We start from the raw sequence: 26,734 nt of genomic DNA on the forward strand, positions 1-26,734 counted from the left end.
CATATGTCATTCCATGTTTGAGGTTATCATACCATCATATGATCAGACTGCATAATGGGACGAATTAGTCACATATTTTTCTGAAATAAATCTATACCAAATATCAAAATGCTTTTTAGTGTATTTGAGTATGAGCAGAAGACTTACTAGTAACAGTATGATTTTTCTTATTTGCACAAGAATACAAATACATGCTATTATTCCATGTAATTTTTAGCGTGAATAATGAACTCCCTCTCGCTCTGGAGGACTTTCAAATATTTGCTTCTGCTTGTGCTACCAGCCTTATGAAATATAAAAAAAAAATGCTTGTTTACATACACAGATGTCAAAATCCTCCGTCCAATCAGCCATAAATGTTCACTTTATCTTGCGTAACTATAGTTACAGTGAAATATATATTATGTGCCGAAATCGTCCCACCATGCAGTGTAGAATCGTGTTTTTCATCATCAGTCACCACCAATCTATATTTGTGATTGTTATACTGGTGGCACATTCCCTATCATGCTTACCTAGTCTTTTCTTTAAACAATTTCAAAGAAGTTGGAAACTTATCAAGCATTCTCTTTGTTAAATTATCCAATCCTTAATTCCTCATCTCTTTTCTTCTTCTTCTTCTTCATCCATTCCCTTTTACAGATTCTCTCTGGGTAGGGTAGCATAAATGAATATTTGCACAAGTTTGTCCTCTTGAATTCCAACTTTATCTTATGATCGTTCTTATCTTCAAAAACTCCACTCAAGCTTATTCATCTACTAAAATATTTCCACATCATCTCTCCACTTGACAGCTTGGAACATACTGTTTTCTTTACTCCCAAATCTTCCCAGCCCGTAGTTTTCTCCACTCAAGCTTATTCATTTACTAAAATATTTCCACATCATCTCTCCACTTGACAGCTTGGAACATACTGTTCTCTTTACTCCCAAGTCTTCCCAGCCCGTAGTTTTCTCCACTCAAGCTTATTCATCTACTGTCCGACTCGTTGGCTGAATGGTCAGCGTACTGGCCTTCGGTTCAGAGGGTCCCGGGTTCGATTCCCGGCCGGGTCGGGGATTTTAACCATCATTGGTTAATTCCAATGGCCCGGGGGCTGGGTGTCTGTGCTGTCCCCAACATCCCTGCAATTCACACACCACACATAACACTTATCCTCCACCACAATAACACGCAGTTACCTACCCATGGCAGATGCCGCCCACCCTCATCGGAGGGTCTGCCTTACAAGGGCTGCACTCGGCTAGTAATAGCCACACGAAATTAAAATTATTATCTACTAAAATATTTCCACATCATCTCCACTTGACAGCTTGGAACATACTGTTCTCCTTACTCCCAAGTCTTCCCAGCCCGTAGTTTTAACATTTTCGTAACACTATTGTTTTATAAGTATAAAATTCATTTTTGTTCCGTATTGAAGTGCAATTATCAATACAATATTTATATACACTACTGTTTCATCAGAAATCACCCTGAATAAATCATGCTGCTTTCCTTTGGCTCTTTTCCAGTTCTCGTATCATGTAACCCCGGTGAGGGTCCCATACACTGGAACCGTACTGTAACTGGGGTCTTATCAAACACTTATATCCTCTCCTTTTCATCCTTGCTATAGCCTCTAAACACCCTCATAACTATAATATCTGTAACCTTTATTTACAATCTCGTTAATGTGATTACCACAGTGAAGGTACTTCTTTATATTAACAGCAAGTAAACCATATGCCAAATGTTCCATTTTATTTTTTTTATTTTTTTTTTTTTTATAAATATTGCAATTTAGACAATTGAAGGCATAGAAGATGGCAATTCCAGTAGAAAGGAAATCTTTTAACTCTAATATTAAGATCCCAACCTTGTCTTTGAAGTTAGTTATTCATAATTTTTGGTTTTCTGTAATTTGTGGGACATTTTTTCAGTGTTTTGTGTGTGTTTTGTATTGAATTATTTTTTTTCTTAGGTTTTTAAAGCTGAAATCTATTGCTATTACTATATGCATTAGTTGTTTACTTACCCACTGCATATATGGTTGCCATGTAGGGTTAAATATTTATTAGTAATTGGAATCCATTGCTGACATCAACCTACTGCAATGTGTCTCGTATGATTGCATAACATGATTGGCAGATGTGTAGCCTCTAGCAAGCAAGTAATTTGTGGAACCATGTGAAAATGATATGTTTTTGATTGATCTATCCTAGTAAATGTAGACAAGTGTATTTTCCAAATGCTCAGTAACCAGCTTTACTATTATCTGACTCAGTTATTTATTTTTTAACATAATATAAGTTTTAGCTGCTTTTGAGTGACGTGTCTAAATATTATATTACTTCTTGGATTTCTTGTTCTCAGGTACGATTAAAGGAGGAGAATTGAGTACAGAATTAGCACCTCTACCCTGTCCGGCTCCATGGCTAAATGGTTAGCATGCTGGCCTTTGGTCACAGGGGTCTCGGGTTCGATTCCTGGCAGGGTCAGGAATTTTATCCATCATTGGTTAATTTCGCTGGCACAGGGGCTGGGTGTATGTGTCATCTTCATCATAATTTCATCCTCATCACGACGCAGTTCACCTACGGGAGTCAAATCAAAAATGACCTGCACCTGGCGAGCTGAACATATCCTCGGACACTCCCGGCACTAAAAGCCATATGCCATTTTCATTTTTTATTTTTTATCTCTACCCTGTAAAAACTTTTGCCACATTGGAAACAGAAAGAAGCCAAAGATTTAGTTGATATCAAAGTAACCGGCTTATTGATTTAGTTCCACCTTCAAAAGTGCTCGACCAACGTGCTCTGCAGAGTCTGACGTGCACCAAAACCATCACACAAATTGGAACATGGAACAATCGAACCCTGGCTCAAAGTTTGTTAGTTGGCACAAGTACTATGTGAATTCGACAACTACCACCTGGATATTCTATTCATAAGCGAATGCGAAAGTAACTGCAAAAATGCTCCAAATATTGACGAAAATTATCCATTGTGCCAGCAAAAAATGTGTATTTATGTATCTCTGCAATTTTCAGGCCGTAACTGCTTTGATTGTAATTATATTGTACTTAATTAAAAAATAGTCATTTACTGGTCTCCTCTAACAATACACTAGACAGCTGGATTAGGGTCCACCTCCATAGCATAACGGTTAGTGTTATTAGCTGCCATCCTCAGGGGCCCGGGTTCGATTCCCGGTACTGCCAGAAATTTAAGAATGGCAGGAGGGTTGGTATGTGGTTGAAATGGTACATGCAGCTCACCTCCAATAGGGGTGTGCCTGAAGAGAGCTGCACCACCTCGGGATGAGGAAACGAGTTTACTTAGCTGGAATAGGAACAGGTGGTAAAATTCAAAGTATACAATATGAATGACTACTATATGATTGGGTCAAGCAGACCCCACTGTGGCATACTGTTTTGTGAGTGTGGCGTTCCAGGGTTAAAATTACAAAAAACTATTAATTCCATTCAGTATTAAAGTTCAACAAAGTTAAACAAAAGTAGGCATACATGAAGCATACTGTTGTACTTCTCATTTTATTATGAACTCCGAAGAACACGCAATCTTTTATTTCCCGTCATCAAAACAATTAATTGCAAAATGTTCATTTAAGTGCTGGAAAGTGAATATTCTGTATTCTCTGAGGACAGATTTATAGTGTATTGACTAAAACTGCACTCAATAGAAGAGGTAATGGGGGTATGTTTAAACTTCACAATGTCTGGGGGTTAAGTACAATGTTAACTTCACACTTAAATTTCTGCACAGCATTGCACCAACCTTTCCCATTTCTTCATATCCAGAGTTCTTTGAAAGTACAGCGCTCATCTTCACTTTTGCTGAACCTGCAGTTTTACCTCTAAATGATTCAGTTGTTCCACAGTATTATTAACATTTTTAAAAATTTCAGAAAATGACAGATGCATGTTTTGTAGTCTTTTGAGTTATTTTATCATGCATGAAAAATTATGCCGAATGTAACTTAAGTCATTCCTCACACTTATGTCACAAACTGCTGTTTTTGCCGCTTTAGTTGAGGCTGAAACTTCAGAGTCCATGGCACTCAGAATGTTTTTAATATAGTCCCATGAAGCAAAGAAATGTAATGCCTGAATTACAAAATAATTGGGAAACCACTGGCAAACTGTCGATTGTTGAACTGCACTCACGTTCAAATATTAAATGTTTAATGCAAGCTCGCAGCTGCGCGTCCCTAAGCGCGGGGCCAACTCGCCCGGTCTTTTGAGTCCCTCTGACTACCACTTCCTACTACTGCAATTTCCTGTTAAACTATGATTTGCAATGACAATAAACAAAGCTCGGGGGCAGTCTTTAAAAGTTGCTGTTATGGATTTAAGGAAAGATTTGTTTTTCCCGTGGCTAGTTATATGTAGCCTGTTCACGTGTATGCTCTACTGACAACCTTGTGATTCTGCAGCCATAGGGGACAAATAAAAATTCAATTGTGACTGGCTCTAGGCCTATATTCCTATACTGTATCATGACTGGTAGTAGAAAACAGGAAATTGGGGCCTGCCATTATTATAAAAATTCTCCAACTCAAATGTGACTTGAAATAGGAAAGGGGGCTTGCTTTATAATGAACACTCCCCAAATTGATTGTGACTGGCAGTAGGCTAGGGGGTCTGCCATCATAATTAAAGCACCCCAATTCAATTGTGATTGGCAGTAGATCCTGTCATTATAATGAAAAATCCCCTCTCTGTTGTGACTGGCAGTAGGAAATAGGGGCCTGCTTTATTATGAAAATTCCCTACCTCAAATGTGACTGGAAGTAGAAAAGTGGGCTTGCCTTTGTAATGAGCACTCCCCAAATCGATTGAGGCAAGGGGTATCTGCTATTGTAATGAAAATTCTCCAACTCGATCGTGACTTCAACTGAAACCTTTTGCAAAATAATTTGAATGGCAGATAGCAAGAGGGTCTACCTTTATATTTATAACTATGCAACTCAAATGTGACTGGCATTAGGAAATAGAGCTTGCCATTATAATGAAAACTCCTAACCTGTACATTACATGAGAAACAAAGTGTAGAAAATTTCCCTCGGTGTTTCTCTAATGACGCTAAATGCAGTGCAATAATGAAATGTTACCCACAACATGTATAGTATGTTGCTTAGAATTACGTATACAATGTAGAATTCCATATCAATGCACGGGTACAATAGCTAGTTTTCTTTCTTAATCTGCTTACCCTCCAGATGAAGCTAGTTATCGTCCATGTTTCACTTCCATACAATGCCACGCTCCACACGAAAGTCTTCAAAAACATCTTTCTAATTCCGATATCAATGTTTGAAGTGAGAAAATTTCTCTTCTTAAGAAAGAAAGAGGAGACAAACTGCAGCCTTGCCTCACTCCTTTCTGGATTGCTGCTTCTTTTTCAAAGCCCTCGATTCTTATCACTGCAGACTGATTGTTATACAGATTGTAGATAATTCTTCGTTCTCGGTATCTGATCCCTATCATCTTCAGAATCATAAATAGCTTGGTCCAATCAACATTATCGAATGCCTTTTCTAGATCTACGAATGCCATGTACGTGTGCTTGTCCTTCTTGATTCGATCCTCTAAGTCGGGATTGCTTCACGTGTTCCTACATTTCTTCTGAAGCCAAATTGATCTCCCAACTCAGCTTCAACTTGTTTTTCCATTCTTCTGTAAATAATACGTGTTAAAATTTTGCAGGCATGAGATACTAAACTAATGGTGCGGTAGTTTTCACACCTGTCAGCACCGGCTTTCTTGGGAATAGGTATAACGAACATTCTTCCGAAAATCGGATGGGACTTCTCCTGTCTCATACATCTTGCACACTAAATGAAATAACCTTGCCATGCTGGTTTCTCCTAAGGCAGTGAGTAATTCAGAGGGAATGTCATCAATTCCAGGTGCCTTGTTCCTATTGAGGTCACTCACAGCTCTGTCAAACTCTGACCTCAAAATTGGGTCTCCCATTTCATCAGCATTAACAGCCTCTCCACGTTCCAGAACCAAATTATCTACATCTTTACCTTGATACAACTGTTGGATATGCTCCTGCCATCTTTCTGCTTTGTCTTCTTTCCCTAGAAGTGGCTTTCCATCTGAGCTCTTAATATTCATTCACCTAGATTTCCTTTCTTCAAAGGTTTCCTTGATATTCCTGTATGCAGCATCTACCTTTTCCAGGACCATACAGCCTTCGACATCCTTGCACTTCTCCTTCAGCCATTCTTCCTTAGCTACCTTGCACTTTCTATCCACTTCATTCTTTAATTGGCTGTATTCTTTTCTGCCCTCTTCATTTCTATCATTCTTGTATTTTCGTCGTTCATCAATCAGGTCTAGTATCTCCTGAGTTATCCACTGATTCTTAGTTGATCTTTACTTCCTTCCTAACATTTCTTCAGCAGCCCTACTGACTTCATTTTTCATGACTCTCCACTCTTCCTCTATAGTGTTTCCTTCAGCCTTTTCATTTAGTCCTGGTGCAACATGTTCCTTGAAACAATCCCTCACACTCTTTTCTTTCAACTTGTCTAGATCCCATCTTTTTGCATTCTTTCCTTTCTTCAGTTTCTTCAATTTCAGATGGGATTTCATGACCAACAAGTTGTGGTCAGAGTCCACGTCTGCTCCTGGAAAAGTTTTGCAATCCAACACCTGGTTTCTGAATCTCTGCCTAATCATAATGAAGTCTATTTGATACCTTCCAGTGTCTCCAGGTCTTGTCCACGTATACAGCCATCGTTTGTGGTGTTTGAACCAAGTATTGGCAAGGACTAAATTATGATCAGTGCAGAATTCAACCAGCCGACTTCCTCTTTCGTTCCTTTGTCCCAATCCAAATTCTCCTACTGTACTGCCTTCTCTTCCTTTGCCTACCACTGCATTCCAGTCTCCCATCACAATTAGATTCTGGTCACCTTTTACATATTGTATTAAATCTTCTATCTCCTCATATATTCTTTCGATTTCTTCATCATCCGCTGAACTAGTAGGCATATAGACCTGCACTATTGTGGTGAGCATTGGTTTGGTGTCTATCTTGACGACAATAATCCTTTCACTATGCTGGTCGTAGTAGCTTACCCGCTGCCCTATTTTCTTATTCATTATTAAACCAACTCCTGCATTTCCCCTGTTTGATTTTGTGTTGATAATTCGGTAGTCGCCTGACGAAAAATCTTGTTCTTCCTGCCAACGTACTTCACGTATACCAACTACATCTAACTTTAGCCTATCCATCTCCCTTTTCAGATTCTGTAACTTACCACAATGATTTAAACTTCTAACATTCCACGCTCCGACTCGCAGAATGTCAGTATCCATCTTCCTGATGATCGCCCTCTCTCGTGTAGTCCCCACCCGGAGATCCGAATGGGGGACTAGTTTACCTCCGGAATATTTTGCCCGGGAGGAAGCCATCGTCAGCACATCATTCATACAGAGAGAGCTGCATGTCCTCGGGAGTTAGTTACGGCTGTAGTTTCCCGTTGCTTTCAGCCGTGTAGCAGTATCAACACAGCTAAGCCATGTTGAGTATTATTACAAGGCCGTATCAGTCAATCATCTAGACTGCCGCCCTTGCAACTACCAAAAGGCTGCTACCCCCCTTTCTATGAACCATTCGTTAGTCTGGTCTCTCAACAGATACCCATCCGATATGGTTGCACCTGCGGCTCGGCTATCTGCATCATTGGGACACGCAAGCCTCCCCACCGCAGCAAGGTCACATGGTTCGCAGAGGAGGAAATAGTTAGTTACTAAATAAAAACATGTAACTTAATTTTTTTGTATCTAGTTAGACTATAATTTAATTTCTTTGAATTTTATTCTAGTTCTTTGTTTAGATTATTATGAATATAATTGCAGTACTTCCATCATACTGATACTGTTAAATGGGGCAAATTCAATCAAAAATTGGAAAAAGAAATCCATTTACTGGAGTTAGATTGCAATGTAAATTTGAATTTTTACTCTTCAAATTCGATTATGTTAGATCCACAAATTAATTTATATTTTCACTTATTATTTCAATTTAATTGTTGATCAGTTTCACCTTACAAGGTGGGGTGAATCAGATCACTATGTTATTTTGCAAATAAGAATGGAATCTATTTACCAGTAGGTGAATCAATTTTAAAAATGTGTTAATTACAGTATTTATAAATATGTATCAAATTTTTTTAGAGTCTTAATGTGTAAAAATAGTACAATAAACTTAACTCTTAACAGTAGTGCTCTATGAACCATTTTAAAATTAATGACAATTCCTAATTTACACAAGTTCCAAGTGGTAAAATGATATACTGTCAACATTAAGGATCATTAACTCATTATCATAATGTATTTATAGCATTAAATATCTATACCATGACTTCTACCTCCACATTACCTAACCGTGTTGTAGAGAAGGTTAAGGCAAATGAAACCAAAGGAGGAAAAACAGTGCAGAAGTAAAAGCATATGATTTCACCACCATAAAATTCTTTCGAAAAGAGGCTCATTATTCTTAATGAAATGTGCAATTACGTTATTACAGTTTTAATCTTTGATAAGTTGGATAACTGGTTTAACTAATTTTCATTATTTGAGAATGTCTATTCAATACCATAAGTTTTTTTATTGTCTTATATAAGTGGGATTAGTTTAGACCGCATATATATTGCGTCATCTTCAGCCACGCAACAATTGGAAGACATATGCACACATATAACCAATAATAAAGTAAGCACTTTGATATGCCACAATTTACAGTCTTAATTTAAAACACTGATGAAGTCCAAACATCACGACCAAACTTGAAACTAAATGACACATCATAATAGCTGTGGTTGATGCCGAGCTATGTCACTGCTCCTAGAGCAGTCAAACGTTCTTAAGTTGATCTGGGAGTTGGCATCTCTATCTGTATCTAGACAAGCAACTTGATTTATAATTTATGTTTGTTCAATGTAATATGGGTAATGACTTTATTTAGCTTGAAGGGGAATATTCATAATTTTAAATAGGTATTGAGAATGTGGAATCCCCCACAGAAAAGGCCACATAGTTCATGGGGGAGGTTGGTGGTGTCCTTTCATCTCATCATACAGATTTAATAGCGAGAGCCATGCACCTCGAGACAGTTTACGAAATGTCGGAGTTCTTGATTTGTGCCTGTCCAAGATCAGTTCATCATGGCCTCTGTTGAATAGAATTCCAGCCAAATAAAATATCTTTACATTTTTCCTCTTTTTCTTGTAGTAGTCTCATCCAGCAAACTGTAGGTGGCAGGTCAAATTTTAATTGTAAATCTTCAGGTAGGAATGTCTCCACAAAAAAGAGAGTTACGGTAGATATTTTTATTTTGTTGACAGCGTTGCAGATTATACATATGAAATTACATTTTCAAGAAAGAAAGTTGTTGATAGTAATTTTTTTTCTGTCTGGAAAATAAACATGTAGCTGAGGCAGGAAAAGCACATATTGTTCGTTAGTTTGTGTTAGTTAGTGCCAAATAGACAACAATAAATTGGAAGAGATAGCAAAGGAATATAGATACAGAAAGTTGGAAGTCAAGAGAATTGTACGGGAAGAAAAAGAGAAAAGTTGGAAAGAATTTACAACTAAACTGGAAGAAGACAGTAAAGGGAATATGAAAATGATATATGGAATAGTTAAAAGTAAAAGATCAGATAAAGAAGTAATTACAGCCCTGGAGACAGCAGATGGGAATATAGTTCGCAATATGAAAGATATCACGGATACAATGGGGCAGTATTTTGACAAGCTCCTAAATGGCCCTAAAGAGATCTCTGTTGAGGATGTAAGACAGAAAACAATAGAGGAAGATATCCCAATTACATGGACAGAAGTAGATCAAGCTCTCTACAGGATGAGAAGTGGTAAGTCAGCAGGAGCTGATGAAATTACAGCTGACATGATTAAAGCTGCTGGTCCACCAGGAATACAGTGGCTGTATAGAGTTCTCAGAACAATATGGAAGGATAATGAAATACCTGAAGATTGGACAAAAGGGGTGATAGTTCCTATCTTTAAGAAAGGGAGTAGAAGGAAAAGTGAAAATTACAGAGGCATTACCCTCCTATCACATGGCCTTAAAATTATGGAGAAGATCATTGAAGCCAGAGCCTATCTTAGAAGAGGAACAACATGGTTTTAGGACTGGAAGAAGCACAACAGATCTGATATTTGCTTTGAGGATGTTGGCAGAGAAACACTGGGAAAGAGGAAAAGACCTACGGTAATTATTGTGTTTATGGACCTTGAAAAGGCGTATGATAATGTTCCTAGATCAACTATTTGGAAAAGTCTTAGAAAACTTGGTGTACCGGAGTACCTTATTAGGAAGATCCAAATGCTATACAGTAATTGTAAAAGCTGTGTCAGAATTGGAGATGGTCACTCTGAATGGTTCAATACAACCAAAGGAGTACAACAGGGAAGTGCCTTGTCACCACTTCTATTCATAGCAGTTATGGATACCATTTTAAAGGAACTAAAAGGAAAAGGTAATAAAGATCTTCAGGCTCTGGTGTTTGCAGACGATGTGGCAATATGGGATGAAACAGAGGAGGGAGTGCAAAATAATCTGAATGCATGGTGTAAGAAGTTTGATGACTATGGAATGAAATTGAACCCATCAAAAACAGTAGCATTAAAAATCAGCAGACATTATACAGAATGCAACATAAAAATACAGGACCACCAAGTTGAAGTAGTACACCAATTCAGTTATTTAGGAAGCGTAATCGCTAGTAATAACAGAGCTGAGAGAGAAATAACAAACAGAGTAACCAAAGGCTCTAACTTTTACAACATCGTTAGACACCTACTATGGGATCAGAAAGTCCCACAAAGAACAAAAATGACCCTGTACAAGTCATGTTTCATTCCTATCCTTACATATTCTCTGGAAACCTGCACACTAACATCAAAGGATTATAGTAGGATTCAAGCCTGTGAAATTAAATTTCTTAGAACTGCCCTCCAAAAGACCCGACTTGATCATGTGAAAAATGATGAGATCCGATCTAACCTAGGTCTAAATGAATCGATGGAGGAAAGACTTAGGTCATCTAGACTTAAATGGTTTGGGCATGTTAAACGAATGAATAGCACAAGGTTATTTTAGGCAACTTTGGAAGACGCTCGTTTTCAAACACCCTACCCGGCTCGCTGGAAGGGCAAACCGATGATGATGATGATGATGATGATGATGATGATGATGATGATGTGCTCGGATATTTATTTTTTGAGTTCATCCCAGAATTCTTCTGATAAACTTGCATGATCAGATTGTCCGACTCGGCTGAATGGTCAGCTTACTGGCCTTTGGTTCAGAGGGTCCCGGGTTCGATTCCCGGCCGGGACGGGGATTTTAACCTTAATTGAAAAATTCCACAGGCTCGGGGGCTGGGTGTGTGTGGCGTATTCAGCATTAGAAATCATCCTAGGTAGGACCCTCATCTTCATCTTCACAGACATACTGGTCGCCTAATAGGCCATCTACTAGAAAAAGACCTGCACCAGGCCTCTCCGGAGGCCATACGCCATTATTATTATGATCAGATTCACTTCAAAATTGCAATATTATAATTAGATAGTGATAGTTTAAAAATGATGTTAACTATGAACATGAAAATGAAGAGTGGTATTTAAGATATTCATATGAAAGTAAAAGTATTATAACCTAACAATTCTTCAACTAAGTACTTGTAAGCAGCAGAAGTTATTTCACTGATGTCTTTACTTCATCAGTGCAGCACATATGAGAAACATCTGCTGATAATGGCCATTGTTGGTAGTGCGAGCTACAACTTACCATTATTGTAGACCAGTTTGTCTAGAACTCTAAACAGTGATCAGCTATGGGACTGTTGTTATGGATGATCAGAATTACTCCCATTTTATGCTACCTTATTGATTTTTTGCACAACCTGAAATAGTTCCAGTTTTGTAACTTGCATATTATGCATATGTCCAAAATATACAGACCCCTTAACCTGGATCCGCCCAGCGTGCCATATATGGCACGGCAAACTACACCGTCTTCTTGGACTCTTATTATTGAAACCACATTAACTGTATTGTTTACTATGGTAGTATTGTGTTCAGAGAAGTCCTGCCTAATATCTTATGTGGTTCGTTTTAGTATATCATGTTCATTGTTACTGTATAGCTACAGAAAGAGAAGTCTTGTTTTCATGAGTGCCAGTAATGCCTGTACTTATGAAGTAAGTAATTCCTGTTTTACTTATATAGTTATTTATACGGACGCTGTCGTGCTATATTTTTCTCCAAGGTGCGAATTAGCGAAGATATGTCTTGGTGATGATTGGTGTCCTTTCCTTTGAAGTAGAAGTTTGGTGGCACTTACCTGGCATGCTGGGTGGAAGTGCTGTCTTTTTGCCTGATACAACTTTGCCTATAATAGTTATTGTTCTGATGTTCCTTTCCGTTCATTTCATTCTTCTTTATCAACCTAACAATGCATAATAATGTATATTTGATTTAATTTGACCATTTTTAATTGCATATAGTAAGATTTTCACATAAAACTGACACTGCATTGCACTTTTCTTGTTGAAATGTATGTTTTATGCAGTTATTCATCCTGCTTTTCCACGTACTTCACATTTATGGGTTCATACTTTTTCTAGGAGAATTTAATTTAATTCCAAGAAATGCTCGACTTGCTGGAAAGTGATGAACTTCCTGATGTAGAAGAGGTATTCATTAAGTTGGATGAAGGCAGTGGGGATGAAAATGAAGTTGGCTTCACTCACAATTTACCTGGTAGCCAGCTTCAAGTGAACGCAGAATTACTGACCCATAAAACTCCAACTGACTATCAAGACTTTGAAGATGTGCCTGTCGAACTGCATCAAGCTGAGTTGGTACAAGTAAGACCAAGAAAGGTATCTCAAATTCCTGTAAAATGGGAAAAGCGAAACCTCAGCACATGTTCAGGAATATTTCCCAACAGCGACTTCACCAAACTTTGAGAAAAATAGTGCGTTGAACTGCTTTAGTCAATTTTTGCAGATGACAGTTTTGATCACTTATTTTCTGAATCCAACAGATATGCCAGCTTTTTAAACTGTCCTTCCCAAATATTACTTGGCAAGAAATGAAAGTTTTCTTTGCAATTTTATCAGGATACAATAATGTTTCTTCGAAGAGATCATATTGGGAGCATGCAGGTGATGTGCAAAATTCTATGATGGCAAATGCTATGTGGTGAAACAGGTTTCTTGAAATTTGCCGTTTCATTCACCGTGCTGACAACACAAACCTGAATTTCAATGACAAAATGTTGAAGTTGAAACCTCAGATTGACCTTCTATGTGATCTTTTCATGGAAAATTTTCGAGCTGAGGAGCACTTGTCATATGATGAGAGTGTGGTGCCATATTTCGGGAGGCATTCCAGTAAACACTTTACAAGAGGAAAACCTATTCATTTTGGCTTCAAGGGATGATGCCTAAACACTCATCATAGATATCTTGTAGTTTTTGAAGTATACCAAGGAAAAAATCCTAATGCGAATGCCCAGTATGAAGCAGAATTTGGGAAGTGCGCGGCCACCCCTTGTAACAATGCTGGATAATCTTCAACTGGATCTGAAAAATTGACCCTTCAAATTATACTTCGATAATCTCTTCACTGGAATGGGATTGCTAACACCTTGGTGCACGGAGATACGGTGCTACAGGCACACTTCGAGAAAATCGCATTCCTAAGGATTGTAATCCAAAATCTTCCGCTACCATGAAGAAAGAAAAATGGGGTACATATGATTACCTAAAGAGCTTGAAGGAAGGTATTCAGGTTTGCCATTGGATAGATAATTCAGTTACAACCGTAGAATCTACATGTTATGGAGTGCACCCTGAAAAACAGGTATCTCGTTATGTGAAAGAAAAAGGACAGGCTAGAGGTGGAAAAATCCGAGTGTCTCAGCAATACATGATTTCTCAGTACATTATGGGTATGGGAGGTACTGATCGTATGGGTCGTAACTTGACAGATGTGCAAGTCAGAATACGAGGGAAAAAGTGGTGGTGGGCAATTTTTACCGGGCTCGTTAATGTCAGAATGCACAATGAAACACGTGCCTGGAGAAGGCATTTCTCACCTTTATTTTCAACGAGCAATTGTGTAGACTTGTCTCATACTACAATGCTGCTCCCTTGTTCAACAGATCTCATTGTTTTTGACATAATGCAGTGCAGGACCTTCGGTACGATGGAATACGTCACAGGCCTTCTACAATTCCAGAAGCAAGGAAAAAATGATGTGCATCAGAAAATTGCCTTGATAGGCCTAGAACCCAGTGTACCAAGTGCAATGTAGGTTTATGTGTAGACTGTTTTTCTGATTATCATACACAAAGGTAATAAGTAGTGTGTACTAGTCTTTTAGAACATTGCCATATGAACGGGTGACTTATCTTTGCACATATTGCTGCTACAATTCCTTATAAAATTTGTTATTGTTATTATTATTATTATTATTATTATTATTATTATTATTATTATTATTATTATTATTATTTCCTTCTTATCATCCCTTCTTTCTTCCTCTTTCTCCACAGTGCCTTCATTCTTTCAGAATGTTGCACTCTTCTCTCTTCAGTCCATCTTCCCCCTCTGCGCTCTTTCTTTTCTTCCACAAGAACTTTTATATTGGAAAGTCTTTTCCTGAATTGGTCTCTATCATGACATTCTTCATCTGCAATTCCTAACCTCTTGAGTTCCTCCTTCATCTGCTTGGCATATCCCCCCTGGCTCTTCAAGTAGTATATTTTATTAAAAATTTCTTCTTTAACTTTACTGGATCCATTCTGATCATGTCCATAGAATCACAGCCGTCTTTTCCTTTTTGTTGTTTCCAGGTCTTCTGTTCTTTTGTGTATCTCCTTATTTGATCGTAATCTGTTGTTCCCCTCTACCACCTTTGGGCTGTAATCCTCCTTAATACTCTCCTTTCAATCTTTAGTAGTTTTTCCAGGTTTGTTAGTGTTGCTGTTTCCACCCCATACAGAATGACTGGTTTTACCACAGCATCATAATGTCTTAGTTTGGCATTAATGGAAAGATTCTTTTGTTGTAAATGGCTTTAGTGGCAGTGTTTAGCCTTTCCAACTTAAGTCTCCTATTTTCCACAGTCTCTTTGTCCATCCTGTTGCTACTGATAATCTCTGCCAGGCATTTAAACTACTTTGTGACATTCACTTTGCCATATTTCGTCTTCATTGTTCTTTTCACATAATTCCTGTCCGTGCTAATCTTCTCTGTTTTGGTGAAGATTTTTAAACCTGTTTTCTCGGCTATCTCCTGTAGTTCATTTATCTGTGTTATTGCTTCCTGTTCTCTCTCAGCGAAGAGTGCCAAATCATCAGCAAAGGCCAAACGCTTGGGTTTGACATGTTTATTTTTACTACCTATTATACCACCTGAATCATTATGTTTCTGCAGTGTTTTCATGACCGTATCTAGAACCATATTGAACAGTCTTGGTGATAAGCTGTGACCCTGTCACAGACCTGTTTTTATCTGGAAGGTTTTGCTGATCTCTCCTCGGAATTTCACTTTGGATATGGTATTTGTTAGTGTTAACCTAAGTATGTTGAGTGTTTATTAATCGATGCCATATTCTCTCAAAATGTCCATCAATGTGTCTCTTATCTATTGAATCGTATGCTTTTTGAAAGTCAACGAAAGATATGAAGATGTTCTTTGGTTGTGCATTGTAATATTTGATTATAATTTTTAGACTCTAGATTTTATTCTGGCAAGAACGCCCTTTCCTGAAGCCACCCTGATACTCTCCCAACTTGTGGTCAATTTGCGGTGTCAGTCTGTTCAATAGGAGTTTAGAAAAAATCTTATACGTGACAGATAAAAGTGATATTCCTCGGTAGTTGTTGACGTCTGTTTTCGGTCCCTTTTTATGTAGTGGGTGTATTAATGCCACTAGCCAGTCTTCTAGTATTTTTTCATTTCTCCAAATATTCCGGAACTGTTCTGTCGCTTCAGTGATAAAGGCATCATTGGCTATCTTCCACAGTTCTGCTATTATTCCATCTTCACCTGATGCTTTGTTGTTCTTTAGGGAGTTAATTACTCCCTGTACCTCTTCCTCATCTAATGGTTCGGAATCTGGGTTCTGGATTGTGTCCTTCTCAATCTCCAATTTTTCCTGTGGCGATTCACAGTTAAGGAGGTCTTCTAAGTATTTTGCAAGGATCTCACAGTTATTTTTATTGTTCAGGGCAAGAGTTCCATCTGTTTCCCCGAAATGCAGGCTTGGTCCTATATAGCCTTTGATTCTACTTTTAAAGGCCCTATGGAATAATCTGGTATTGTTTTTCTTGAAGTTCTCATCCATTTCTGTGACTTCTGCCCTAAGGTGTTCCCTTCTGACTCTTCTTAGTGTTTGGTGTGTTTCCTTATTTCTCATGATTTTTCCAAATTTGTCCCAATCTTAATTCATGATTTCCATGCCTCAAATCTTTCTTTGATTGCATTTTCACATTCTGCATTCCACCATGCATGCTTGCTTCGACATTTCGTAGATGCTAATTCAACTGCTGGCTCCTGCAGATTTTTTGTCACTTCATTCCAATTTTTTGGCACCTGTAGCTTTTTCCTGTATTCTTCCCTCTTTTTGTGGATGATTTATTCTGGTCAATTTTTGGCACTCCATTGCCACAGGTATGCGTTTTTCGTCTGGGTATGAAATTCATCTTAACCTGTGATAAGTAATGGTCTGATGTTACATTAACCACTTTTCTAACTTGGATGTTATAAATTAACTTGTAATTGTTCTTGGATATTGCTACATTATTATTACAAGTTGTTTTAAATCGCACCGACACAGGTAGGTATTATGGCGATGATGGGAAAGGAAAGAATTAGGAGTGGGAAGGAAGCGGCCTTAATTAAGGTACAGCTCGGTGTGAAAATGAGAAACCACGGTAAACCATCTTCAGGGCTGCCGACGGTGGGGTTCGAACCCACTATCTCATCTCCCGAATACTGGGTACTGGCCACACTTAAGTGACTGCAATACATATTGTCTGATTGGCTCATGATGTAATAAATGATTTGGGAAGCTTGTGAGATTTTAGTATTATTATTTAAAATATAAATAGATTTCCTCATACAATTAACAACTCAGGTCATTTACTAAAAAAAAAAAAAAAAACACCAAACCCCACTGCACTTAATTTCCTTGAAAGGGCCTTGGCCTGCCCAGCGACCGCTGCTCAGCTCGAAGGCCTGCAGATTACGAGGGGTCGTGTGGTCAGCATGACACATCCTCTCAGCCATTATTCTGGGCTTTTGAGACCGGGGCCGCCATCTCACCGTCAGATAGCTCCTCATTTCTAATCACGTAGGCTGAACGGACCTCGAACCAGCCCTCAGGTCAAGAGAAAAATCCCTGACCTGACTGGGAATCGAACCCGGGGCCTCCAGGCGAGAGGCAGGCACGCTACCCCTACACCACGGGGCCAGCCAGGTCATTTACAACCCCTATAAAATTATCCCTAGCACCAAAAATCAAACATCTAAGTATTTTTTATAGCTCTAGAACATCATTATTTTTTTAATATACAGTATGCAAATATTGAAGAAAAAACATGTATACTGATGATTTACAAAACAAAATGTCAGATGAAAGCATATTAATAGGCCCAATGCAGAATAAAAATTTCTGTATTCGAAATGAAGGACAGCACTACCGCCCAGCGTGCCATATAGGGCCTATGGCATGGGCCTTTTCTCAAATAAATAAAATTAAAGCTATTCTGGGATCTTCACGTGCACATTACCTAACGCTGAAAGTTACAAGTTGATTCTCAAAAAATAAAGTCTTGGGTGGATCTGGGTTAAAGTGAGCCTTGCTTGTTGGGTCCTTTCGCTAAAGAAAATTAAATAAATAAATAAATAAATAAATAAATAAATAAATAAATAAATAAATAAATAAATAAATAAATAAAAATACATGAATGAATGAATGTATATGTGACTTTTTTCACATGGCAACATGGGTATTTAAAGGACTGTTTCCTGTCCTTTAACAGTTGGACTATCTCTATTGAGCTTGAATCCACAATCTTGGTATCCAGAGGCTGAGTCACTGCCACTGATCAGAGAAGAAATGACCTGAAGTTTGTGGTGTTAGAACTGGCCTCTTCAAGCATTTTAAGAACTACACTCACCAGTGAGCGAATACCTATGATGATCCCTGTTGCCATCGTACATGTCATGTTGTAAGATGTGTACTCTGGAGCCCCAGTTTGTCCTGTTTAGGGTTGCCAGATTTCCTGGGGCAAATAAAGAACACTGATTTCTTCTTCCCTCCTCTTTCATCCATTCCCTTTTCCAGATTCTGTCTGAGTAGGGTAGTGTATGAAAGCTCTCCACCTTGCTCGATCTTTCCACGACTCCCCTTCTAGCTCTATATTGCTATCGACTCTTCTAGTTTCAATATAGTCCATTACATGAATGTTCTCTTTGGAATTCTCTCCCCAGGCATTCTCATCGTGTGTCCAAATAATTTCAGCTTTGCTATGTATATTTCTTCTTGAAGTTTACAACTCCCACTCTTCTCGTTATTTTGTCATTTCACATCTATCTTGTCTTTCCCTGGATGCTCCTCAAAAACCTCATTTTGGCTGCTTGGTTCTTACTTTGGTTTTGATTAGTGAGTATCCAGGCTGCGTAGCATAGATCAATACAGGTCTAAAATAGGATGAGTATAAAACCTTGCAATTCGTTGGCACATCTTGTCTCACAAACTGGTAAAGACTTGCCGATTGTGGTAATTTTATATTAATTTCTCCATCCTTATAGTATGAAAATCAAACCATTGAAACCTTTTAAAGAATGAAGGAAGAGATCAAGGATATATTAACTGAAAAATAATAATACACCAGTGTAGAATATTTATTACAAACTAAAAATGAGCATAGTTCATTAGTATAAATTTACACTTACAAATTTTAAAATTAAATTTCTTACAGTTCTTGGTAGTGATGATATTTGGTCAGAATCAAAGAGTACAGAATCTGTGTGGGCTACTCTTTCGTTGAAACTGCATACTTTATAACAGCAGTATTATGATCTATGGTGCAAAATTTTAAAAGAGAGAATTTGTTTTTGATAAAAACTGAACATTCAGCATTTGATTTAAAGGGATGTAAATGAGGAAAAGTATGTATTGTTCCACATAAAACCGCATATCTGGCAAGTCAAGTCTTGTACAAGCCTGTTGCTCTCATAGCAAATTTGATAAACTGATTTATTGTCTTTATTTATGATTACAGATTGTTAATGATGGATTTTGAGTATGACAGTGACAGCAGTGATGTACAGTCTCCAGGAATCTCCTCATCTGATGATGAGGATTGCGTCATGATGGATGGTAATGAAGGAGAAGGAACTCCTGACATTGATGCTGTCATTTTGCAGTTAGAAGCAGAATTGAAGGTAAAGTAAGACATAGAACTTAGATTCATTGCCGTTTTAAATCATAATTTTTGATTTTAAAAACTCTGCATGATTTAGAAGTTCATAATTGTTAATATTTTACTTTCTAGGCTGTATTTGAATGTAGGCATCTGATGGTAGAAGTGTGTACATTTTGTTTTGCATAAGTTATCCACTTAACCATGTACTTTCTTAGTCACATAGTCACCATTTCAGTACAAACTAACTCTGGAGCAGGACATAAAATAGAGGCCTCAAAGATTACACAGTTGGTGTGTTGTGGACCTCTTTTCCTCTACTGTAATACATTACTGTATTTTATATTTTTCTTCCAAAGATGCATCTGGATGTGTTGGGAGTTTATAATATTTGGGTAAGGGGAAACAACGAGGAAGAGATAGATTTAAGTGTACTTGATGGGTGTTAAAAAGGGAAGGGCAGAGATGGAGTAGGATTGTTCATCAGGAATACTATTGCACGCAATGTAGTTTCTGTTAGGCATGTAAATGAGCGAATGATGTGGGTAGATTTGGCAGTTGGAGGAATTAGACGAGAATTATCTTGCTGTATTCACCATGTGAGGGTACAGATGAGAATGAAGTTGACCAGGGGTTGTTTCTCCATAAGGTTGCAGGTTTGCACTATCCCCATTAATGTTTTACATTTATTTTAGATAAAGTTTTATAATTTGGATTACTCAACTACTATATTTTCATTCAACAAGACAAACCTTTCAAGAGCTTGAAAGAGCAAATACTGACTACAGGAGACTACAAGCCGGCACTCTTAGATGTTCACTGCGGAGCCGAAAAGTTTGCAGCAGAGAGTCAACCTGAGATAAGATGAAACCTGGGCTGCCAGAGGGGTGCTTTTATGCTGCTAGAGGGGTGCACGGGTAGAGGAAAAGATAGGCGTGGCTTCTTATACATTGCTTAAATGGAGGTTTATCAACCTGGCTCCTCCTACCAAGGCCAACTTGATGCGTCGCTCTAGCTAGCTCCTTGCAGCGTAGCAAGGGATCCAGTCGGCCATGCTCCTACGTAACCAACTACTAGCAAAATCGCTAGAGACTGTTGGCGCTCAATGTGAGAGTCTGTTATAGAACAGGGATGTCACCTAGCGATATTGGATGGAAGTTCATCTGCTGGATTTATAAATAATGGCTTTAAATTTGAAAATAAAAACCGCCCTTTCCTTCAGTATAGTTGTGAACTTTGTTATGTGCGTACAAGCTAAGTAGCTTATTGATTTCACTGTGTAAACATTCGTGTCAGCGTGTTTTTATTATTGTACGTTTTTATCAGTTAGTGATATTTTGCCAGATCATGAATTCGGTGCAGTCTTTAATGTCTGGGCCATTTCCGCAATGTACTGCCGAAGAAAAATCCAAGGTGAAACGCATGGGTAGGCCCACGCGACGTTTAATTTTGAAACCAGATACAATACCGGAATTAGGCTACCTCAAAGTGTTTCATTTCAATATGATAAAAGAGTTCTTAAATGAAAAAAAATATTACTGGGTTGTAGTAATATTCGTGAAAATAGAAATATAAAATGTTTGTTTTATTTTTAATAATAAAAAGTATTGTTGATGTATCTGGATTTGAAAATTAGCCAGTAATTGTATTATATCAATGGTAAAAATTGTGCATCACTGAACTTTTAAACCACCAGCTGCCACTGAAGTTGACAAGTTTTATGAAGCATTGAGTAACCTTGTAGTCAGGGTCAACAGCAAGGATAGGACAGTGCTAATGGGCAATTTCAATGCAAGATCTGGAAATAGAACTGAAGGATACAAAAGGGTGATTGGTAACATATGGAAGCTAATGGGAATGGGCAGCATTTGCTAGACTTCTGTGCCAGTATGGGATTAGCAGTTATGAATACATTCTTCAAGCACAAGGCTGTTCACTGCTTTGCACAAGAGGGTATGGGCACCAGATCCGTAATAGACTATGTCTTAACCGACTTTGAATTCAGGAAATCTGTTAGGATTTTTAAATGATACAGACCACTATCTGATCTGTAGTGAACTAAGTATTTCTAGGCCTAGGACAGAGAAAGTAAAATCTGTCTGCAGATGAATAAGGATAGAAAAGTTCCAGGATGAGAAAATTAGAAGTACATGGATATGATTAGTGAAAAGTTCCAAACAGTGGACAGTAAGCAGGTTCAGGATATAAAAAGAGAATGGGTGGCATATAGGGATGCTGTAGCAGAAACAGCAAGGGAATGCCTAGGAACAACTGTGTGTAAAGATGGGAAAAAGCAAACATCTTGGTGGAATTATGATTTGAGAGCAGCTTGTAAATGTAAAAAGAAGGCCTATCAGAAATGGTTCCAAACAAGTACTCATGCAGATGGGGAACTGTACACAGAGGAAAGGAACAAAGTGAAACAAGTAGTTGTTGAATCCAAGAAGAAGTCATGGGAAGATTTTGGTAATAACTGAAAAGTGTTTTGGTTAAATCAGGTGAACTCATATTAGATTCCAGGGAATCATTGGACAGGTGGAAGGAATATTTTCAAAATCTTCTCAGCATAAAAATAATCTTCCTGGTGGTGTCGCAAACAACTGTGCTCATGGGGAGGAGGACAATGATGTTGGTGAAATTACGCTTGAGGAAGTGGAAAGGATGGTAAACAAACTCTTATCATAAAGCAGCAGTAATAGGTGAAGTTAAACCTGAAATTGTGAAATATAGTGGGAAGGCAGGTAAGAAATTGCTTCATAGAGTATGGAGTGTTAGTAAGTTACCATCTGATTGGACAAAAGCATTAATTGTGCCTATGTATGAGTAAGCAACAGGAAGGATTTCAATAACTATTGAGGTACCATATCTCATTGATCAGTATACCAGGCAAGGTGTTCACTGAGATTTTGGAGGAAGGGTGCAATGAGTGGTTGAGAGGAAATTGAATGTAAACCAGTGTGATTTCAAACCACAGAAGGGCTATCAGGATCAGATTTTCAGTATCTGCCAGATAATTGAAAAATGCTACGAAATGAATAGACAGTTATATTTACGTTTCGTACCGAGTGAAAAGGTGTTCATCGTACTGGAGGACTATGGGATTAAGGGTAGATTATTAGCACGAGAACAGTCGTGGTGGGTTACTATGAAATGTACACTTATATTTCCGCCGCCGCCACCACCCCTACCACCCCTACCACCGCCACCACCACCACCACCACCACCACCACCACCACCACCACCACCACCACCACCACCACCACCACCACCACCACCACCACCACCACCACCACCACTGTTCTGTGGGAAGAAAATTCCACAGATGGCTCCTAACAGCATATTTCATCTTATGCCACACCTGCAAAATGCTCGGAATAACAAAGACAAGCATCTCATAAGAAGGCAGTTCCTGAAACAACTTGCCAAGGAACTGGCTCTTCCTTATATGAGGTCTTGTTTGCAGCCTGGAAATCTTAGCCGTAAGTTAAGATGAGAAATAATGCACATCCTGATTGAAGATCATCCAATTCCTGAAGATACTCGAACAGATGAATGTTCCAAGAAATGAGAGAGCTATGCATGATGCCCCAGAACAGGGAATGAATGTTATCAAACCTGTGCGATCTGCAAGAAGTACGTGTGTGGAAACTGACCTGCCAGATTTCCTGTATAGCAGTTCATGTGTGTAAAACATTGAAAATTTTAGTATCATGTTCATTTGAAAAAAATTATTGTCTATGTTATCCTAGAAAACATTCCAGTGTAATAATGGTTAAACGCAGTTTCTAGCGATATAAAGATAAGAGGTATAGAACTAAACAAGACAACAGAATAAGAAGCTGAATTAGTGCAAAATTGACTCTCATCTCCATTTTGTAAAAGCATCACTTGATTTTGCAGTTCGTTAACTTCAGTACATTTTCTCAGATTTCCTGTATAGCAGTTCATGTGTGTAAAACATTGAAAATTTTAGTATCATGTTCATTTGAAAAAAATTATTGTCTATGTTATCCTAGAAAACATTCCAGTGTAATATTTCTGTACTTTTTCCATTTTTGAGAAAATATGGTGAATGTTTGGAACACGTGTATTTTTTTATAATAATATTTTCAATAACATGAGTAACTGTATTGTAAAATAAAGGTAAGCGCATTTTCACATTATAAGAACACTATTAATTGATATGCTAGAAGAGTTTTTTATGAGGTAGAAGATGTTATGTTATATAAAGCAAAGCAAATAATAATTTGTTGGTCGTCTTGACCCACCGTGACCACATTAAGATGCACCAATGGTGCGACCATTGCTGGGTTAAAATCAATCAAAGGCATTTGCGTTGACAATTGGGCTGCAGTGAGAATTTTAGTTCAAGGTACTTACAGGGGTTAGACAAGGCTGTAATCTTTCATCTTTGTTGTTCATCGTTTACATGGATCATCTGCTGAAAGGTATTAAGTGGCAGGGAGGGATTCAGTTAGGTGAAAATAAAGTAAGTGGTTTGGTCTATGCTGACGACTTGGTCTTAACGGCAGATTGTGCCAAAAGCTTGCAGTCCCATATTTTGGAACTTAAGAATGGGTGCAATGAGTATGGTAATTTATCTTCCTGAGACTAAATTGGTGTCAGTAGGTAAGAAATCCAAGAAAAGTGAATGCCAGATTGTTAATACAAAGCTGGAACAGGTAGAGAATTTCAAGTATTTAGGGTGTGTGTCCTCTCAGGATGGTAGTATAGTAAATGACATTGAGTCAAGGTGCAGCAAAGCTAATGCAGCGAGCTCGCAGTTGCAATCAACAGTATTCTGTAAAAAAAGTCAGCTCCTGCAAATGCTATCTATACATCGGTCTGTTTTCAGACCAACTTTGCTTTACGGGAGTAAAAGCTGGGCAGACTCAAGATATCTTATTCATAAGGTAGAAGTAACAAACAAGAAAGTAGAGAGAATGATTGCTGGTACAAACAGGTGGAAACAATGGCAGGAGGGTACTTGTAACGACATAATGGATAAGTTAGGAATGAACTCGATGGATGAAGCTGTATCCATAAACTGGTTTTGGTGGTGGGGTCATGTGAGCCACATGGAGATAGATTACCTAGGAGAATAATGGACAATCAATCAATCAATCAATCAATCAATCAATCAATCAATCAATACTGATCTGCATTTAGGGCAGTCGTCCAGGTGACAGATTCCCTATCTGTTGCTTTCCTAGCCTTTTCCTAAATGATTTCAAAGAAATTGGAAATTTATTGAACATCTCCCTTGGTAAGTTATTCCAATCTCTAACTCCCCTTCCTATAAATGAATATTTGCCCCAATTTGTCCTCTTGAATTCCAACTTTATCTTCATATTGTGATCTTTCCTACTTTTATAAACGCCATTCAAACTTATTCGTCTACTAATGTCATTCCACGCCATCTCTCCGCTGACAGCTCGGAACATACCACTTATAATACCAATATAAATGGTCCGTTATTGGACATTATAAATTTTCCAGCTAACTCATTCCTGGTTGCCAGCGTTTCGCCCTCGTGTGCTAGGCTGGGCTCATCAGTTGGTACCTAGCACACCTACCAAGACGCTGGCTAGTGCATACCATGGAGGCCACTGCGTAGGCTAATTGTAGCCACCGGCAGTGCCAATGCACTATGAGACACTTCATCTCATTATCAAAAATTGATGCCTGCTTGGCTATCAGATGATATAGATGTTGATTCCCATAGGGAATCTGAAATATTTGTTCCGAATGAGTAAATTTATAATACCAATATAAATGGTCCGTTATTGGACATTATAAATTTTCCAGCTAACTCATTCCTGGTTGCCAGCGTTTCGCCCTCGTGTGCTAGGCTGGGCTCATCAGTTGGTACCTAGCACACCTACCAAGACGCTGGCTAGTGCATACCGTGGAGGCTGCTGCTTGCTTCAATGCTTTCATTCCCCACCCTGAAGGGGTGGGGCGGGCCACCTAGAGGGTGTCGCCCTCTCTCTGGCCAAGAGATGCGGGCGGGTTGGGGAGATGTGATGGAAGAAGGAGGTGGGTAAAGGATGTGGAGAGTTAGGAGATGGGAGAGGATTTGCGTCTTGTCTAAGTGCTGGTATATAAGACTTTATTGATATTTTGGTGAGTTTTACAATGCAGACTGATGGATGAGGTGATACAATTCTTAAAGATGAGTATGATGTGCCTAAGTCGGTCGGACGTAGGGTCCGGGGTAGCTATTGGAGGTTAGGAACTGGAGGGTGGTGGTGATGTTATGGAGAGATAGAATGAGGAGGCGAAGAAGGTCGTATGTTTGGAGAGGTAGAGGGATGGGTCCAGTTGGGAGAGGGAACGGAGTTTGTTGTAGATATGGGGGAACACAGGGGAGGGTTGGCTGGGGGCGGCGGTGTGAATTGATCGATGGTTGGCGGTTTCGTGGGGGTAGGGGTGGGGAGTGGGAGGGCTCTACTCGATGGCGGCGACCATAGACTTGTGCGCCGGTACTGATGAGGTGCTGGGCGTCTTCTTTACTGGGCATCTGGAGGCGCATCATGAAAGTAGGTCCATGGCTGTTGTAAATTCTGATGGCTCTAAGTACATTGACTCCAGTTTTCCGTAGTTCTTGGATTATGTTTTGCTCGGTAACTTCTGGAGATATCCCACATAGTACACAGCTGAAGACGGCTGGTGGGGGCGTCTGTTGTTGGTTTGCTGGTGGTGAGACTGCGGCGTCCGGCGGAAATTGCAGTGGTGGGGAGGCTGGGGTCTGCTGGGATGATGACATTACTGGGGATGGGTGGGAAGTTGTGACGGTGGTGAATATGTCTGGGGAGGGGGTACAAGTTGACGGAGTTATGGTTGTGAGGGTAGTTGTTGTTGTTGTTGTTGTTGTGGGTAAGGTTGGTAGAGGCGATGGGGGCACCTGGATGATGGGGATGTGATAAGGGTCGGCTTTTATTTGGTTCAGGATGCATGGGGGGGTTGGCACCACTGCGTAGGTTTTATTATGGATGTTTGCTCCGGTGGTGAACAGGCGGCGTTGGGCTGCTTCTCCTTCTAGTTGGACTAAAACGTGAGTAGATGGTGCTGCGGTCTGACCGTCCTGTAGTCTGAAGGCGTTGAGAACTGGAACGTCGTCTGCTTGGAGGTCTTCAAATATGTGATCTTCGGGAATGTGGAGTTCCACGCCAGGGATGAGGCAGTAGGTCATGATGAGGATAGGCGACTGCCAACTAGGCGTCTGCCTGTTTGTGTT

General features: G+C 39.0%; 1 protein-coding gene across 1 annotated transcript in view; it reads left to right on the top strand.

Annotated features, from left to right (window-relative positions):
* The window catches only part of LOC136876438 (probable ATP-dependent RNA helicase DDX60), a 152,053-nt gene that overhangs the window by 6,455 nt on the left and 118,864 nt on the right, over nucleotides 1-26,734 (top strand). Inside the window, exon 2 of the mRNA XM_067150413.2 lies at nucleotides 19,354-19,516. Within this exon, the coding sequence (XP_067006514.2) occupies nucleotides 19,361-19,516 (156 nt within the window). The 5' untranslated portion in view covers nucleotides 19,354-19,360. The remainder of the gene's footprint in view (nucleotides 1-19,353; nucleotides 19,517-26,734) is intronic.

This window comes from Anabrus simplex, chromosome 6 (genome assembly GCF_040414725.1).
Source record: "Anabrus simplex isolate iqAnaSimp1 chromosome 6, ASM4041472v1, whole genome shotgun sequence".
NCBI classification, from domain to species: domain Eukaryota; kingdom Metazoa; phylum Arthropoda; class Insecta; order Orthoptera; family Tettigoniidae; genus Anabrus; species Anabrus simplex.